This window comes from Pecten maximus, chromosome 5 (assembly GCF_902652985.1).
Source record: "Pecten maximus chromosome 5, xPecMax1.1, whole genome shotgun sequence".
Taxonomy (NCBI): domain Eukaryota; kingdom Metazoa; phylum Mollusca; class Bivalvia; order Pectinida; family Pectinidae; genus Pecten; species Pecten maximus.
Window position 1 is genome coordinate 26,693,183 of NC_047019.1, and position 17,813 is coordinate 26,710,995.

At 35.8% G+C, this 17,813-nt stretch overlaps 1 protein-coding gene across 1 annotated transcript in view; it reads right to left on the reverse strand.

Moving 5' to 3' along the window:
* Positions 1-17,813, reverse strand: part of LOC117327693 (neuron navigator 2-like) — a 229,054-nt gene that overhangs the window by 39,633 nt on the left and 171,608 nt on the right. Inside the window, 1 exon segment of the mRNA XM_033884802.1 lies at positions 3,917-3,925. Within this exon segment, the coding sequence (XP_033740693.1) occupies positions 3,917-3,925 (9 nt within the window).

The window sequence follows — 17,813 nt, forward strand, 5'->3', positions numbered from 1 at the left end:
AAAAAATCCCCAGTGCTAGAAAATTTGGAAGCTTTTGTCATGAAAGGAAATATAATCACTAACCATCCAATAGAATAGAATTAAAATGTATCCTAGGTATGTTAGTGGTATGTTGGTATACATCTAAAAGACAAGCTGAGCTGAATTTTGGCATACAGTTATGTCGGTTTCTGTTAAAACACACATTAGATACGCCATACAAATAAACATTCTGTTAAGTGATCTACCAGTCAGGCATGTATGTACTCCACTCTGATATACCAAACATACACCACATACAGTATTCCCTAACCCACCATCACCCAGCCTCTAACAGTTGTCAGTATTCCCTAACCCACCATCACCCAGCCTCTAACAGTTGTCAGTATTCCCTAACTCACCATCACCCAGCCTCTAACAGTTGTCAGTACCCCTTAACCCACCATCACCCACCCTCTAACAGTTGTCAGTATTCCCTAACCTACCATCACCCAGCCTCTAACAGTTGTCAGTACCCCCTAACCTACCATCACCCAGCCTCTAACAGTTGTCAGTACCCCCTAACCCACCATCACCTGGCCTCTAACAGTTGTCAGTATTCCCTAACCCACCATCACCCAGCCTCTAACAGTTGTCAGTATTCCCTAACCCACCATCACCCAGCATCTAACAGTTGTCAGTACCCCCTAACCCACCATCACCTGGCCTCTAACAGTTGTCAGTTTTCCCTAACCCACCATCACCCAGCCTCTAACAGATGTCAGTATTCCCTAACCCACCATCACCCAGCCTCTAACAGTTGTCAGTACCCCCTAACTCACCATCACCTGGCCTCTAACAGTTCTCAGTACCCCCTAACTCACCATCACCTGGCCTCTAACAGTTCTCAGTACCCCCTAACTCACCATCACCCAGCCTCTAACAGTTCTCAGTACCCCCTAACTCACCATCACCCAGCCTCTAACAGTTGTCAGTACCCCCTAACCCACCATCACCCAGCATCTAACAGTTGTCAGTATTCCCTAACCCACCATCACCCAGCCTCTAACAGTTGTCAGTATTCCCTAACCCACCATCACCCAGCCTCTAACAGTTGTCAGTACCCCCTAACCCACCATCACCCAGCCTCTAACAGTTGTCAGTACCCCCCTAACCCACCATCACCCAGCCTCTAACAGTTGTCAGTACCCCCCTAACCCACCATCACCCAGCCTCTAACAGTTGTCAGTATTCCCTAACCCACAATCACCCAGCCTCTAACAGTTGTCAGTATTCCCTAACTCACCATCACCCAGCCTCTAACAGTTGTCAGTATTCCCTAACCCACCATCACCCAGCCTCTAACAGTTGTCAGTATTCCCTAACCCACCATCACATGGCCTCTAACAGTTGTCAGTATTCCCTAACCCACCATCACATGGCCTCTAACAGTTGTCAGTACCCCCTAACCCACCATCACCCAGCCTCTAACAGTTGTCAGTATTCCCTAACCCACCATCACCTGGCCTCTAACAGTTGTCAGTATTCCCTAACCCACCATCACCTGGCCTCTAACAGTTGTCAGTTTTCCCTAACCCACCATCACCCAGCCTCTAACAGTTGTCAGTACCCCCTAACCCACCATCACCCAGCCTCTAACAGATGTCAGTATTCCCTAACCTACCATCACCCAACCTCTAACAGTTGTCAGTATTCCCTAACTCACCATCACTTGGCCTCTAACAGTTGTCAGTATTCCCTAACTCACCATCACTTGGCCTCTAACAGTTGTCAGTATTTTCCCAACCCCCTGATGGAATTAATTACAATTAATATAAGATTAGTGTAAACTAGCAATATCTCAACCATGAGAGGGAAAGGTCAGAGGTTAAAAGGTTGCTCTGCAGCCTCACACTATGTTACCCAGGTATATCAAGGTTTGTATGTAAACATGACATGACTCAAGTGATATGTAAAACATGTGTGTTTCTTATCCATGAAAGGTCTTCTGTTTGTGGTTGTAAGGAAAAAAATGTATCATACAGACGTTGTAGTACAGTGAAATTCTGAACAAGTTAAACACTTTTCTGGCTACTAATGCTGTCTAGCACTCATTGCTAGAGAAACACTGGGCACATCCTATATTCAGTCTGGTATTCTAACCAAGAAAAGAAAATTGATTCTGAAATACCAGTTAAAAACCTACATTTATTACTAACCACTATATCTAGGGAAATTTAAACTTTAAATTTCCTACAGAAGCATATCCCAACTACACAGTTATATAACTGAAATGATCAACTTGTCCTGATAATACTTTATCTACAAAAGTAAACACATAAATTATTGACACAAACAAAACCTAAGTTTTTGAAATTTGTGTATTAGGTATGTATCCCCCCTCTTAGACAGACAGCTAAAGCTGATGTGAGGAGATAGATTTCTAACCATTATTTCTGGTTAATAGTGACAAGGCGATGCTGTAACGACAGTTTTATTCCATAGAGGTGAATTTCAATTAAGTCAGACATTAAATTTTGCCTAATTTATGATCAGCTGACAATGGAGATCCTTGAGAATTCATCCATCCTGTCCTACACAGCATAAAACACACATCTGGCTATACTGCTGTATGCATGCAATCTGCAAGAAAAGCTCATTGTTCACATGAGCATGTGAAATTCAATGCATATTTATTTTTCATTTTTTTTTTCTTTTCACATTTTCGACAAACCTCAGCCAAAGAAGAGTGCATGAAATCACATTTCCCACTAAATTCTGTGAAAATTAATGAAAATGGTGGCCGATAAATCAAGGAGATACAGAAAATTAGGTCTATGATAAATCACAAAATGGAAAACAGTAAAACATCTTGAATATTTATTTTGGTGAATTGATCTGAAATTGATGCTCAGCATTATTCAAAGGGTGTGAGTTAGATACATTGTAATTCCAAAACAAGATATATTTCCTCAATTTCTTCCACAATGTAATGTATCTGTACTTCTGCATTCACATGTACATGTATGTATATATAATAGCAACAGCTTTTAATAGCAGATCTTGTTTGCCTGCAAGATCAATTCTGATTTCCAGGATTTTATTCTGTATCTTTAAAAAATGTTTCATTATCACAAATTTCAACTTATGCATGTTTTCTTAAAAATGATTCCACATTTTTTACCTATTAATTTTCAATCTGAAAAATTCAAATTTCTTTAATTTCAAATGCACAATGAACTGTTTTTTCTCCCTAAAATTTTGGAGTAAAGAAGTAATTTCTGTGATTGTCTAAGCTAAAATCACAAGATTCCAGGATAATAAATGAAATTCAAGTTGAAACTAGATTGGTCCAGCGTCAAAGGAGCATGTGATTAGCATTCCTGTTTGGAAATAAATTACTGAGTGTATATATATAAACATAGGTATATAAACACAAACACATGGATTAATATCTTCTTAATCCTGAATATAGTTTTATATAAGTTTTCGTCCAATAAAAACAAAATAATTGGGATCCATGAACATTCCACCATACTCTTTTAAGAAGTCTGTACATTTCATACCTAGAACTTTTCTGAAATGATCAGATTGCCAATTAAAACAGTAATGATAAATTACACTTAAATAGTGTCCACCAATATAAACCTGATCTCTCAAAATGTATTACCAAATTGGCAACTTAGTTTTCAATTCAGAAGAGTTCCAGTAAATGCTCAAGACTTTTCTACCCAAATACCAACTTGTTAAACCCTCATTGAGTGGTCAATCTCAGTGAACACCCATGATCACAGAAATCTTCAAGGATTTGTAAATAGGTCTGTTCCCCATCACCAATTGATTACCCTCATTGATTGGTCGATGGATTTGTAACATCCATGGTGATTGGTCAATATGATTATGCATGCACATGAATGAGGTATATATATAGTACAGGGTGACAACACAGGGTACTTACTCGTTTGACCTACAGAGCAGCAGAAAACATCAACAGAAAGAGAAAAAACATTAGTTGGGTTAAAATAAAGGCAATAAATAACATATTGTAATCATTTACAACACAACCATACATTTAAGCAAATCATGTCAAACAGTACTAGCTCAAAGGGATCAAACAGGCCAATATGCAGGGTCAATGTTAGTATTGGAAAGTAAATAATCACAGGTGGAGGTAAAGGGTAGAAAAAAAACTGGGTCAATACATTCAGAGGTATGACATTCGATCTGTATTAATACTCCAGGCCATTTAGATGTCAGATCCAGACATGAGTTTTGTTATTACAATATATTACAAAAATATAGTCTCAATTTGATTACGACCATGATTATATATAAGATCACTTGGTCTGAAGATTACATAGAAAAACAAAGAGTTGAACGATGTGTAACAACGAAGATTGATATCGCACAAATGGGTCCAACACGTAGATTACAAACATGTAAGGTACTCGGACACAGATCTTGGACAATGGTCAATACATTTTTATTGTTTCAGTAACTCGAACAGTTATAGACAATACATATGTAGGTAATGGTTATAAGCATCAAACGGTTATCTTCATGTATAGTTGTTATGATCCCCTGTGGAGATATTGTACCAACAATCAAATCATTAAAGCGTACCTATGGCCAAATTGTGTCTGTAACCATGGCGATACCTAGGACCATTAGAATTGACTTTATATAATGGTCTAACAAAAAGGTACATGTACATTCCCAATGGGACATTAGCAGGGGAAAAAATCTTGGAATGGCTTTACATACATTGGTTAGAGAGTATTACATACATTGGTTAGAGAGTATCAGGGTGAGAGGGTATACAGAATGTGTCAGTAGTCATCAGTGAAATTAACATTGACACAACTGCAGTTTGACTCGACAAAACCCTGGTGTCACTTTCCACTGCAGGGTCGACACAACCCTTCACATAGCATGCCAAAAAAATAATTGAAAGCCATCTGCAGTACTTCAAATTTGCCTGAATTAAGCATTTACAAAATGGAACATCTCCATTTCTGCAGTTCTTTCTATCGTGGATTCTACTTGAACTCTGTTGTGATATTTCTACTGCTTAGTCCTTCAACTGAATTAATTTTAAACAGAAAAGCTATAAATAATTTCATAACATTACACAACATTATCTGAATTAGTAACATTTTAATTTAGAACTTGCTAATTTCCTTTGACCATTACAAATATTCCCAAATAAATTGAAAATAAAATTTCTTGTTGATTTCCATGACAACAATATCCAGCACCACCTTGACTTTTGGGAAGTGAATCATCCAGTTTCCTAATTACACACAGGACAATTACTCATGTTGCACTCTGGGTTAGAATAATTGACCTTTTCCTAGATGGACTACATACAGACAATTCTGACCAATTGACTCTATCAACTTGGGATGAATTTGTCATATTGTTTATGTACACTCCCATTGGCCACTATAATTATCCACCTGCTTGATAAGTTTGTCTGTTTGTAAGTCGCAAATAATCCCTTTGTGAAGTTTACAATTATCATGGAATGTAATGATCCGTCAAAAGTCTAATTATAATGTGATCAACATTTCTACTGACAGGCAAATCGCCATCAGATTAGGGAAGATAATTATGAGTAGTTTGATTTGAATAACCACATATAAAGAAATTTCCCATTCAGCAACAGATGCTAGCTAGGTGACCAAAGCAATTAGTTGTTATAGATAAATTATGTGCCATAGAGAGTTTTGATTTTGAGAAGCTTTTCCCTACAGGGAGGGGCACACAGATTTGAATTCAACAGTATTTACATGCTTGCTTTTACTGACAAAACTGTATCTGTTACTCTTTATTCAATTACATGATAGTTTGAGTGATGAATTTGTTGTGATTATCTCCCCTTTTCTCTCCATGATTATCTCTATCTTTACATGATTATCTCACCTTTTCTCTCCATGGTTATCTCTATTTTTACATGATTATCTCCCCTTTTCTCTCCATGATTATCTCTATTTTTACATGATTATCTCCCCTTTTCTCTCCATGGTTATCTCTATATTTACATGATTGTCTCCCCTTTCCTCTTCATGGTTATCTCTATTTTTACATGATTGTCTCCCCTTTTCCTTCAAGTGCTGACCAAATTTCACACTTCCACCAGCTGTCAGATATATCCTACATGGTTGGATTTATATTCTTTAATCCAAATTAGATACTCGGGCTTACTCATCCTCTTGAAGTGATGGAAACCCTATATATCTTTAACACTCAGACAGGATATTCTCATTACAAGTAGGCTAAACTTAGACAGAAAATTAATCTAGTAGGCGTCTAAAATTCTGTACTACAGCACTACAGCATATACGGGAAAAAACACTTATTATTGAAATATACTTGGTTTTACAGCTTTGTTATTTAAAATGAAAAAAAAATCAATACTGATAACATATCAAATACTATAGCATTACTGACATACATGTATCTCATAAAAAATGCCTGCATTATAAATATTTCTGCATTGAAGAATATGTAACAAATACAGAATCTGTCTTGAATTCTGTGACTTTGTGTAGGATACCTACAACACTAGAATATTGCATATAAGAGCGAAGTACATAATCTTCTAACACATTCACTGACTTCTCTTTCAGAAAAATCATTGATAATGGATGCCTTGCCAGTTCAATCATGCCTGCATATAGCTTTATGTGTTTTTCATACTCGATTAAATCCCTGACTACAAAGACCATTAGCATTATGAAATCATCTGTACATGTGGTCTTATTTATCTGAAAAACCACTACCTACGTACATAAATTCCAATGCAGCTCATTAGAGTCATTAGTTTTAATTAATTACAATATAGATGATCAACATAAATCATCTTAAGAAGAAATAACCAACAGGCTTCAGGAACATTAGCTTCTTGTAAGAGAATGTTTAGGAAACAAGACATGGTAAGGAACTTTTCCTGTGGTACAAAGTCATGAAATTCCCTACATCACATAAATACATCTTCAAAAGGCTGGAGTTTTACTATTTTTAAAATCCTTAAACACGTGAATGATTGTTATGAAGAAGCTTGAAATTTGGATTTCATTAAATCTCTAGCTATAACAGATCAACTGATGCCATCACCAGGATGCATCACAAATGTCTCATTCATCTTAAACATGAATACGATCCAATATTTTATTTCAATTATTCTTTGTAATGAAAATTGCACTATAGTTTTCAGACATGAATTTGATCAATTTATTTCCCATTTTGTAATGAAATATTTATATACTTATAGATTTCAAACATGTTTTATGGAAACCAAAGCACTGATATTGACAAAGTGTCTTTCAAAATCTGTTTTGAAATAAGATATGCGAACAAGAGAAATGAATGTAACTATACTATTATTTGAATTCATTTCAAAATATTACAAGTAAACCCTAAATCGGGAAGCAGTCAGGGGAAAGTGTCTCTACTCAGGGAAAGGTAGCTCTACTCAGGGGAGGGTATACCCACTCAGGGAAAGGTAACTCTAACCAGGGGAAAGTGTCTCCACTCAGGGAAAGGTAACTCTACTCAGGGGAAAGTGTCTCTATACTCAGGGAAAGGTAACTCTAACCAGGGGAAAGTGTCTCCACTCAGGAAAAGGTAACTCTACTCAGTGGAAGGTAACTCTACTCAGGGGAAGGTAACTCTACTCAGGGGAAGGTAACTCTACTCAGGGGAAAGTAGCTGTAATCAGGGGAAGATAACTCTACTCAGGGGAAGATATCTCTACTCAGGGGAAGGTAACTCTACTCAGAATAAATGACCCAGAGAGGTGTGCCATTAAATAGGAAAATCTTCTGAGGTCAATGAGCAGACACCCACATTAATAAATAGGTGTACTAAAAAATACATGTGGAAGGAAGAAACCTGTTAAATAAAATGATAAAAAGTCTCCAAATGTATTAGGTAGTGAACTCTTTGCTTCATGGCTACTTCTGTGTACAGTGCATTCCGCTTAATCGGGTTGCCTATTTGCGGGGACTTTTTACCCGATTAACCGACTTACCCGATAAGCCGAAATGCACGTCGCCATCTTGGATTTGGTCCGTAATGGTAGTCAGACTTGGGTCGATTTTGGATGAAAATATTTGCGTTATTATTGTTAATAAACGGTGTTTTTGTTTGTGCTTTTACTGATGTCAAATTGTCAGATTACTATTACTAATTGTATAAAAATATGTGTATTAAAATAACAAAACCTTAATGATTTTCTTATTCGCGGCACAGTACAATCGTAGCACCTCAAATCGGGGGGTCATACATCCCTGTGTTCCTAATTTGACATACGATCTAAGGACTCGCCGACAATTACATCTAAAATCATTTATGTTTATCATAGAGACATTCTTATGTTCGCTTTGAAGTTTAAAATATTCCATATTATTTCCAATTACCAAAGCACAGAGATCGGAGAAACCGAGTTTATTTAGGTCGTTTCCTGTGGTATAAATTTATACGAACTTGACACTGGCAGTCACTGATAAAACAACACGAAATCCAATGTAATGTTTTTATTAACCAGTTCTAATCCTAACCTGAATAGGAATTATGAGCTAACGTCGGGCGTCTGTCCTTTTACTGCTCGCTACTGATTTTTAACTCACCTGTGTATCGGTGTCGTCACATTTCCCCGTGGCGAACCCCTCACTTTGGATTCGCCACATACAGTAAGCGGTGATATCAATCGATCTGTAGCAATATCAGACCCAGGTAAAAACATATTGTTTGGGTTTTTGCTTCGAAGATTTTACATCCCAGACGTAAAAGTTTAATTGTCTAGTCGCTTAATTATGCTTTTAAAACCCCATTACGTTTTGCCTGCTGCTGACTCTAAAAATAACATTTAATTGTACCCACAATTCTTAGTCGACTTCCTGTTGGGGAAAAACCACACGAGGCAGAATCAACAACAACACAGTTCTGAACATGACAAAACCCCGACATAACATTACCGTTTAAGGTAATATTTAACTGTTTTTTGACATTTGAACCATCAAAATTACACTATTTGTTGATAAATGTCTAAAACTTAAAGAAATACGCGATGACTTTCGTGAAAATCGGAGCATTTCTATTTTTTGTCCCGATTGTTCTATTCGAATAACCGAAAAATACGACTTTTCCAACCCAATTAAACGAATTTTTTTAACATGATTTAAGAGAAAATGGTTTTGGTTTTTGAAATTTTACCCAATTAAACGAAATACCCGATTATGCGTTACCCGATTAAGTGGAATGCACTGTATATATGTATGTATGAGAGGCTGCCAAGATGGCCGAAACTTGATCTTTTATCATTTGAAAAGCATATCACTGCGTGAGATTATTGGGGAAACCTTTATGAATGTTGTGTAGATAAAACAATCTCCTTTTATCACTAACACAACTTTTCAAGAAATGTATACATGTTTATTTGCACACATCTGCAGGAAACTTGAAAAACAATTCACAAAATTCCAACTGAGATGAATAAAATGTTACCTTTAACATTTTTTTTTTTTCTGGATGGATAATTATATATTGTCCAGACCTAAAGGATCATATTGCTCTGCTACAGGTTTTGCTAGCGTTAAAAAATCTTCCACATATCAAAATCTGTCAAATTTTGGTTATATCTTGGAAGTCTACCAATTTGTGTTTCTATTTTGATATCTTCCATGTAGTCATGATAGATATCTCATAGATTTTTTTCCTGAATATAAAAGTTACAAAAAAAGAAAGACTTTGTCCTACATAATGTTTCATATTTAAAGCTACAAACCTCCCCTTCTAAATCTACCCCGCCCTGCACCGGGAAAAATAAAAACGGCCTACAGAAGATAAAACACTGACCTATGAGAAACAGCCCCTGGTACAAACTATCATGCACCAAAAAGCTGAGTATTTTAAAAATTGACAGCAAACGTTGAACCAAAGGCAACAAGAAACATTTTAGGCATTTGTACATTAAAAGCTTTTCTTTGTTAAGTTTTATCTTTTTTCCCTAAGCGACACTTTCTTTGTTGACCCTTGTTAGACCTACACAATATTTGCATATTTCTATGATTATTCCTTAATACCATCCTGCATAAAATCCTCATGCTTTCTGATTTAGATATTAAAGCTCCCTTTGTCAGTTTTTTATCAGTTTTCCAACTGATAAGCACACAAAATCTGTTACTTTATCTGCATTTATTTAATCTGACCTTGCTGTGACCTTGTCAATCATGACAGGTTTAAGTTTCACTGCTACAGTTGTAATTCAACACACAATTCGCTAATTACCGACTCCAATATGTCACTAGGAGAGAAGTATCTCTAATTGTCAGTCAATGATACCAAAAACAAGCGCTTCAGATTTGGAGTCTTGTACCATAGAAACGGATAAGGAGCAGTCCTACAGAACAAATATGCTTGTTGTTATGTTGCTTGGCAGATGGAGATACAGCGCTAGAATATAACTCTACAAATTATACATGCATTGAGAACCACAATAAACAGCTAAGTAAACACTAAACATACAAGAGCCATATTGATTTTTTTTCTGGGGACTATTAATGAAAGACCTAGATCCATTTTGATACAAGTCCCAGAATCGTAAAATAACTCGTTTCTTTTCTCCACAAGTACTGACCAATCATACCAGGGAAGTCAATCATTGGTCATCCGAGCTCATGATGGAGTGGTCCTTGGGACCTGTTTATGACATTGAGAGGTCTATACTATTCTCATATACCATGGTGAATCATATGGCATTGAAATCATGTGTCAGTATAACAAGATGTGTCAGACACAAATCAAATTTTCCACAGCAAAAATATTTGTCTTCTAATAGGTTTTTTTCCATTTTTGTTGAAATTGACAAAGAAGCATAGACAAAATTAACCATAGAGCTCCATATTTTACTACACCTGCAATAATTACAAAAGGCACAAAAAATGTGTTTTTCTGCAAAATGTACAAAAAAAACAACAACAAAATAAAAAAAAACTTGCAACGTGATTATATGTCCAGAAAATAATGACAAACCAGCACACATGTTAAAACACAATCTAAATTAAACATAGTATTCATGATGGTATTGTTATCAAGTTTTAGAGAGTTGCCAAGGAAACGCATGTATTATTTCGTATTATCAACTGAAGCATGGGCCCTCGTTAATTACACTCCAACAAACAATCACAAGCTGCATCCGGACTGATAGCTGTTAAATACATTTATCACATTTTCTTTTGTTGCTTTTTCACTCTTTCTGTAAAATGTTGGCACTAAAACGTAAGACAAAAAATCCTTAAACATTTGCACAAATTATACCGACAACAATTAAAACTTTAACTTTCAATTAGCATATTTCTCTGGACAAAAATTCCATCAACGTTCTTCAAAATCAATTTCAACTAATAAGATATGCATCAGTAACAACAAATATCAATTTTCTTTTCCTTTCTCAGGAATCCATGGAAACGGACAGCATTTTCCAACAAACCAGATTCTTTACAGAAAGCAACCCAAACTATCGTCTTTCATGAGAAAATCTTCAATTGCTTGACGTAATTAATCTGCAATCAGATTTAACGCCCAATCATGGGGGTCTGATGACCCAAGAGATGTTGATAAATCAGAAACATGGTTATAAATGGAGGAGGGGGGGGGGGGGGGGAGATGATATCTCTGTATCGGATCGATAACATTTATACTCAGGAAACCTACAGTACTATTTATACCCATCAGGCTATAGCCATCCCATAAATAACAGAAAAGACAGAAGCCATTTTGGTTACAATGCACTTAATATTCAGAGATTTTCTGCACTTTTGAGACATTTGTACCTATCCTGTACATTAAAGTACAACACAGCCAAATGGTTGTCGTCATTTTAACAGATCACAACATAATTAATTCCATTTACAAACAGTGCATAGCAATTTTTTTTTACATCATAATGAAATCTTTTGATTACATAAGTAATTGATTTTGCAGCAAATGTCACTGATGAAGTATCTAGCAGGACTGCTGGCTTCTGATTTATAGCCCCTCATTTATTCGATGAAATTTTCCACCTTGTAAAGTGGCATCTTGTACTTTTTCAAACTAGTGTGACAGATTGTTATTTGAACAAGTAAAACATATTGAACCATGTTTTAATCAAAAATATTGCAGGCTTAATTAGACAAACATTGTGGGACAAATTGATTAAATTGTAGCCTCGAGGTAAAACTATGATTATGTAGTATCAGTTATCTATCTCACATGATAGGATATGAGTTATCTGCCCCTAATATTAATGACATGAATTATTTCCCCTTAGTAATAGTCTAACTACTAGGTACTGAGTTCCAGATGTATGATCCTCTGACAAAACAATATCTGTCGTTGAGCATTAGCTGGAATAAAGACAGATAACTACACAAAAATTAGGAGTCTCCTTGATCAATTTTTAATTTTTTTTTAAAAACATTCTTTGTACTGTGAGTAATCACACTGACGTATATTTCTGTTGTTTGAGTAAACATCAACACCCCATATGGTGGATCTCAAGCTGGGGAATAAAAACCTGCCTGATGTAAGCGTGGAGTAATGTAGACTGACAGACCAACCACAACAAACACACACAATGTCTAGAGGTGTAGATCCACTACAACTTGTACCTTTCAGCAAGGCTTGTTACCGGCTTGATTTTACTATATATATATTTATTTGAAGTCTCAGCCCATCTCTAATTGTAAAGTATTTATCAGGAAACACATAAGCTCATAGTTAGCTTAGATGCATCTTAAATTGAAATTCTTTTTAAAAATGTTTTCTCAGAAATGCTGATACTGTTCCTGATAAATTGTGTTTGGATTAAACATTTTAGAGAACATAAATCAACACCTTCATTTTAATGTAAATGTCACCTAATATGAAATTTGAAATTCCCTTTTCCTTTGAAACACGTTTAAGCTTAAAGAATAAAACTGACCAACAACTTTTGTAGTGTGCTGTCCATCATGTGTGTAATATTGATATAGGGTGAATCATTCCTGCCTCCGGGCAGCTACCCTAGTTCATGTCTGATAGTGCACTGTCAAAAGAGCTCGGATTACAGGGGAGATAACTGCATGATGTGCAGATCTACAGCCTTAGGGCCTGTCAGGTTCTAACCATTATAACGTTATGCCATATCTCCCAGCATCCCAAACCAGACTCTTATCTAGGGAAATGATTATAGGCTTCAAACTGTCATACAATTATCCATCATTCCAAACATGTATGTGACCATGAAGTCTATTCTGATGAAGGTACAGAGAGGTGTTTTTTTGTGTATATGATTCTACAGCAGACAGCTATCTAGGTAACTTCAAAGAAAATTGATAGAAACTTCCCCACATATTTAAAAAAAATCAATATAACTTTCAGATAAACTCCCAAAACTAAACAAAAAATGTTTAATGTTTCTTTTCAAAATTTCAATCATTCAAATACTTTAGCATCAAGGGAAAAATATTTAATAAATTTTAAATAAAAAAAAAAGTAAAGAAAAAAAAATAGTCTCCTCTGAATGTTTGTGCTCTACTGAACTGTTAGATAATAAACAAAACCTGTTGGGCATGAAAACAGGATGGGAAGCTATACTGATTAAAATACTTGTAACTATTGTACACTCAAATACAGTCTACATAAACTTTTATACCAAACAAAAGAAAATCTATGACCACTTTGGTTTTGTTTCCAGTATTTTGAAAGACTTCACCCAATTTTGTTTTGTTTTTGTTATATTACCAAAATTTAGAGGAAAATGTATGCATTTTTGAGATATTACAAAACTGACCTGACTTCATTTTGTTTTCCAGGTATCCATTTTAGTGATTTCAATTTTTGTGACTTCATTCTATCCTTGAAAGTAACAACTTACAGTAAGTTGGGGGATGAAATGTTTACGTTATCAGAATTACAATACCACAGTCTTTTATCTGATAAATATTCATTAGTTGATGTGGAGTAAATATAGATATAGATGATATATAGATATTAATAAATTTAATCTGTTTTATGCTTCATTCCTTAAATAACACCCACAAAAAATAATAAAAACACAAAACAAAACAAACACACACACTCAAAAAAGGAGAGTGCATGTAAAGCCAGATTATGAAATAAGCCTATAAAAGTAGTATCCAGTCTCCTTAGGGTTTATCAATTCTCCAGTGATTCTTTTGTTGTAGTTTTATTGATTGAAGAAAATATCATTAAAACTATAAAAAAAACCTTTTCACCTGATGTTAATCTTTATGGTATGTAAGAAAACAGCTGTTGTGAGTTTTTGATCTTTAAGTTCATACTGCAGATGATGTCATATAGATCCAAGGCTTCTGATTGGCCTGGAGGGAGATAGGGCATCATTGTAACGTGTTCTGCAGATTTAATTCAGCATGTTAACTATTTCTACAAAGACAACATGCGGGGAAGCAGTGCACCAGTAAGATGAACACAGCTGTGAAAAATGTGCAATGTGCATCAAAATCTGCGACAATTTCACAAAAAACTTGATAATTCCCATTCTAGGTCCAAAACTGCTGATATGATAGGGGTTGTGTATCAACATGAGAGAAACCAGAGAATGCTAGATCTGTAAATAGCACTCTTCGGTATTTTTGTTTGCTAATTTGAGGGCTGTTAAACTCGTTATTATAGATTTAATACTACAGAAAGTGTCTCTTTTGCCAATTAAATTGCTTAAACTTACAGATCAAAAATAAAAACTGTTTTGATAAGCATCAACCAGAGAATTTGCCGTAAATTTCATGTTATTTTCTATACTCATTAAAGGAAATGAGAATAAAACATGGATATTTTTTGTCAGACATGTCATCACAAGTAGGAGATGGTTTTAAACTTCAAACAAATAATGTCTAAAAAGCTAAAAGTAATGTTTTCTTCCTACGATTCAAGCCTGTAAAAAGTGCTAGCAAAAGTAATTTTTTTGATGAAAATTACAATTAATTGGAATAACTTTATATCGTTCTCAGTTTTAGACCCCCAAGGTTGCAATATATAACAAGGTTTTACAGTATAGTAGTGGCAGTATAACAAGGTTTTACTGTACACTGGTGGCAGTATAACTAGATTTTACTGTGCAATGGTGGCAGTATAACAATATTTTACTGTACAACGATGGCAGTATAACAAGATTGTACAACAACCAGGGTCATATGAAGATGGAATGGGCCTGGGAAGAGGGGCTGGCATTAGGTCGGGAGAGTAAACTGTCAACCCACCTTATTCCCAAATAAAACACAGATGACACGACAGATGGAGGAGATAATACGGTCAGACATCTCCCTGATATAGACTGTCACCCCTCCCCTCATCTCTACTACCTATATTCCATCAGCATCCTCTTCTAAACTTTTCTAGAAGAAAACAAACTCCTAGCTTATCCATAACCAAGCATCCAACTAAATGGAATTATCTTTTTTCTCCAGGATTTTTCAAAAAACATTCAACACTTTATGTGAGAATGTCTTGCAATTGTAAACTTGAAATCTGTTGAAAATTGATTTCCAGATTTAAGTGCCCAATTAAAATGACTATTGACCAAAATTAACAATTTTAGTAAATAGAGAAAGAACTAGAACAGAAATAATGAAGTATGACAGCTAGGCTACATTTCTGAAAAAGTTATCAAGCTTGTTCATATCACCCTCCCCCTGGGTCCTCACTTCCTTCCTATTAGATCCTAACAAATTCCTCTTGGAATTAAAAGCACCAATCTATCTTCTTCCATAATAAAAAAGTCATGACCCCGTTTTTTACGACTTCTCCCACAATTGTACTGTTGGGTGTCTTCTCTGAGGTTTAGCATTGCAGACACTCAGCCAATCAAACCTGTCTGTTCCTATAAAATTTTACACAGCATGCCACCTGTTACGAGGGCAATTAATTTCAATCATTTTCATTTTTTTATCTTAGTGCTACTTTTAATTCTTCCCTTGCATGGATATATGTAAGCAAAAGCATTTCAGGTATCATTTTTTTTATCTGACATAAGAGGTCTTCAATTTTTATCTGACACACGAAGGGCCTTACTTGACAGAGATTTCCGAGCGGAAGGTTAAGTGGAGGTAGCGTAGATCAGAACATACATACAAATGTCATTCAAATGAGATTGGTTACGCCCTAACCTCTCACCACTAAAATTCACATTAGGTCCATTCTCTCTTCAATTCTGGTTATTCCAAATCTACTTACAGGGGTACATAGGTAGATCAACCAACATATAACTCCCCGTGATATGAAATAATTTGATGTAAGTTTTTGACGACTTCATATCCTTCTGAAGTTGCTCTTCTATTTCCTAAAACGTCCTTGGACAGACTGAACATCAGACAATACCACAAATTACAAAGAAAATCCCACCTGTCTAATTAAGAACAGAACGGTACACAAACTACATACCTTTCCATAAAAATCACTGGAATACATGTCTTTGTAGATATGGCAAGACTTTCCAAATGAATGATACAATGTCTTGAGTAAGTCTTACTACAATGAAAAACATTCCTCACTATGACGAAAAAATATATCTGGTTTCTTCTCGATACAGGTCTCTGTAGATATGCAAAGACTCTCCTTTGTGGAAGAGTCCAGTACCATGCAAGGAGTAACCCTTGCTGTGATGACAAACATCCAAGGTATTGGGTTCGCTGACAGTCTGAACAAAAACCTGGTGGGGAGGGGAGTCTAGAAGGGGGGAGGATGAATATGGGTGTCTTATGTACTATACATGTAATTTGCATTATGAACCTCCTCCCTTGTAAACAGTGACCCCTTGGTGATACTGTGGTTGTGTGTACAACAAGCTAGATCATCCATTTAATTGAAGGGGAAGAGTGCTGCTGTTCATTACAGGAACTCCTCCAAAAACAAGCTAACCTCTGTCTCGACAACCTCCTTGAAGGCTTAATTTGTTACAAAGAGGCCCATTCTCTTGTCATAAAATCTGTACACCGAAACACTTTGATACTCGTAAATATTGCACCCAATCAAGGACAATCTTTAGGAGGAATGAAAACTAAAAAAAAACAAAAAAAACTAGAAAAATAAAACCTTGTTTGCATTAGAACATTGAAGGAAAATTAAAATATCTTCAGTGACTGAATATTTACAAACAAAAACATTTTATGTACTTTGAACTTTACAAACTCATGATCTTAAATGGAGTTTCCTGTTGATTTCAGAGACTTTACAATGAGTTCATTGATTTCCTGTATTCCCTAGATTTTCTAATTGAGCTCAAGTTACTTTCAAACCTTGTTAAATTGAAGTTTCCAAAGATATTTTGTCGGTTTGATATAATTCCTTTATGGCTAGAGGGATATAGGACATCAGGCGTCTATGGGTGGATGTAAGGGGTGTGTTGGGGTGTTTTTCAGCATTTAGACATGCTGCAGAATGAGTTCCTGAAATTCCTGGCAACTCCTCAAGTTCCATCACCATATTGATGGCAACCCAAGTGGTAGCCATTGTGACATATATACGACTACCACAGACTGTTGCATATTCCCATGCAAAGACAGGACCCCCAACAGTGGAGCAGAATCTGCCTTGCATCTACAATTACACTGTAAAACCCAATGTTGACAGCTTTATTGTACTGTCCCATTTGACAAGGAAGGAAATCTTTTTAATCTGTGAAACTTGAGCATTGTTCATGGTCTAAGTCTGTGCAATGTCTTCCTAATGGGCAACATAAAAAGGTTAGCACGCCCGACATACTCAGCTCTTTAGTGAAATGAATCCCAGTCATGGAAGCAAAAAAATGAACACTGGCAGTTCTGACCCAGTAAAAAGTGAAACGAACACAA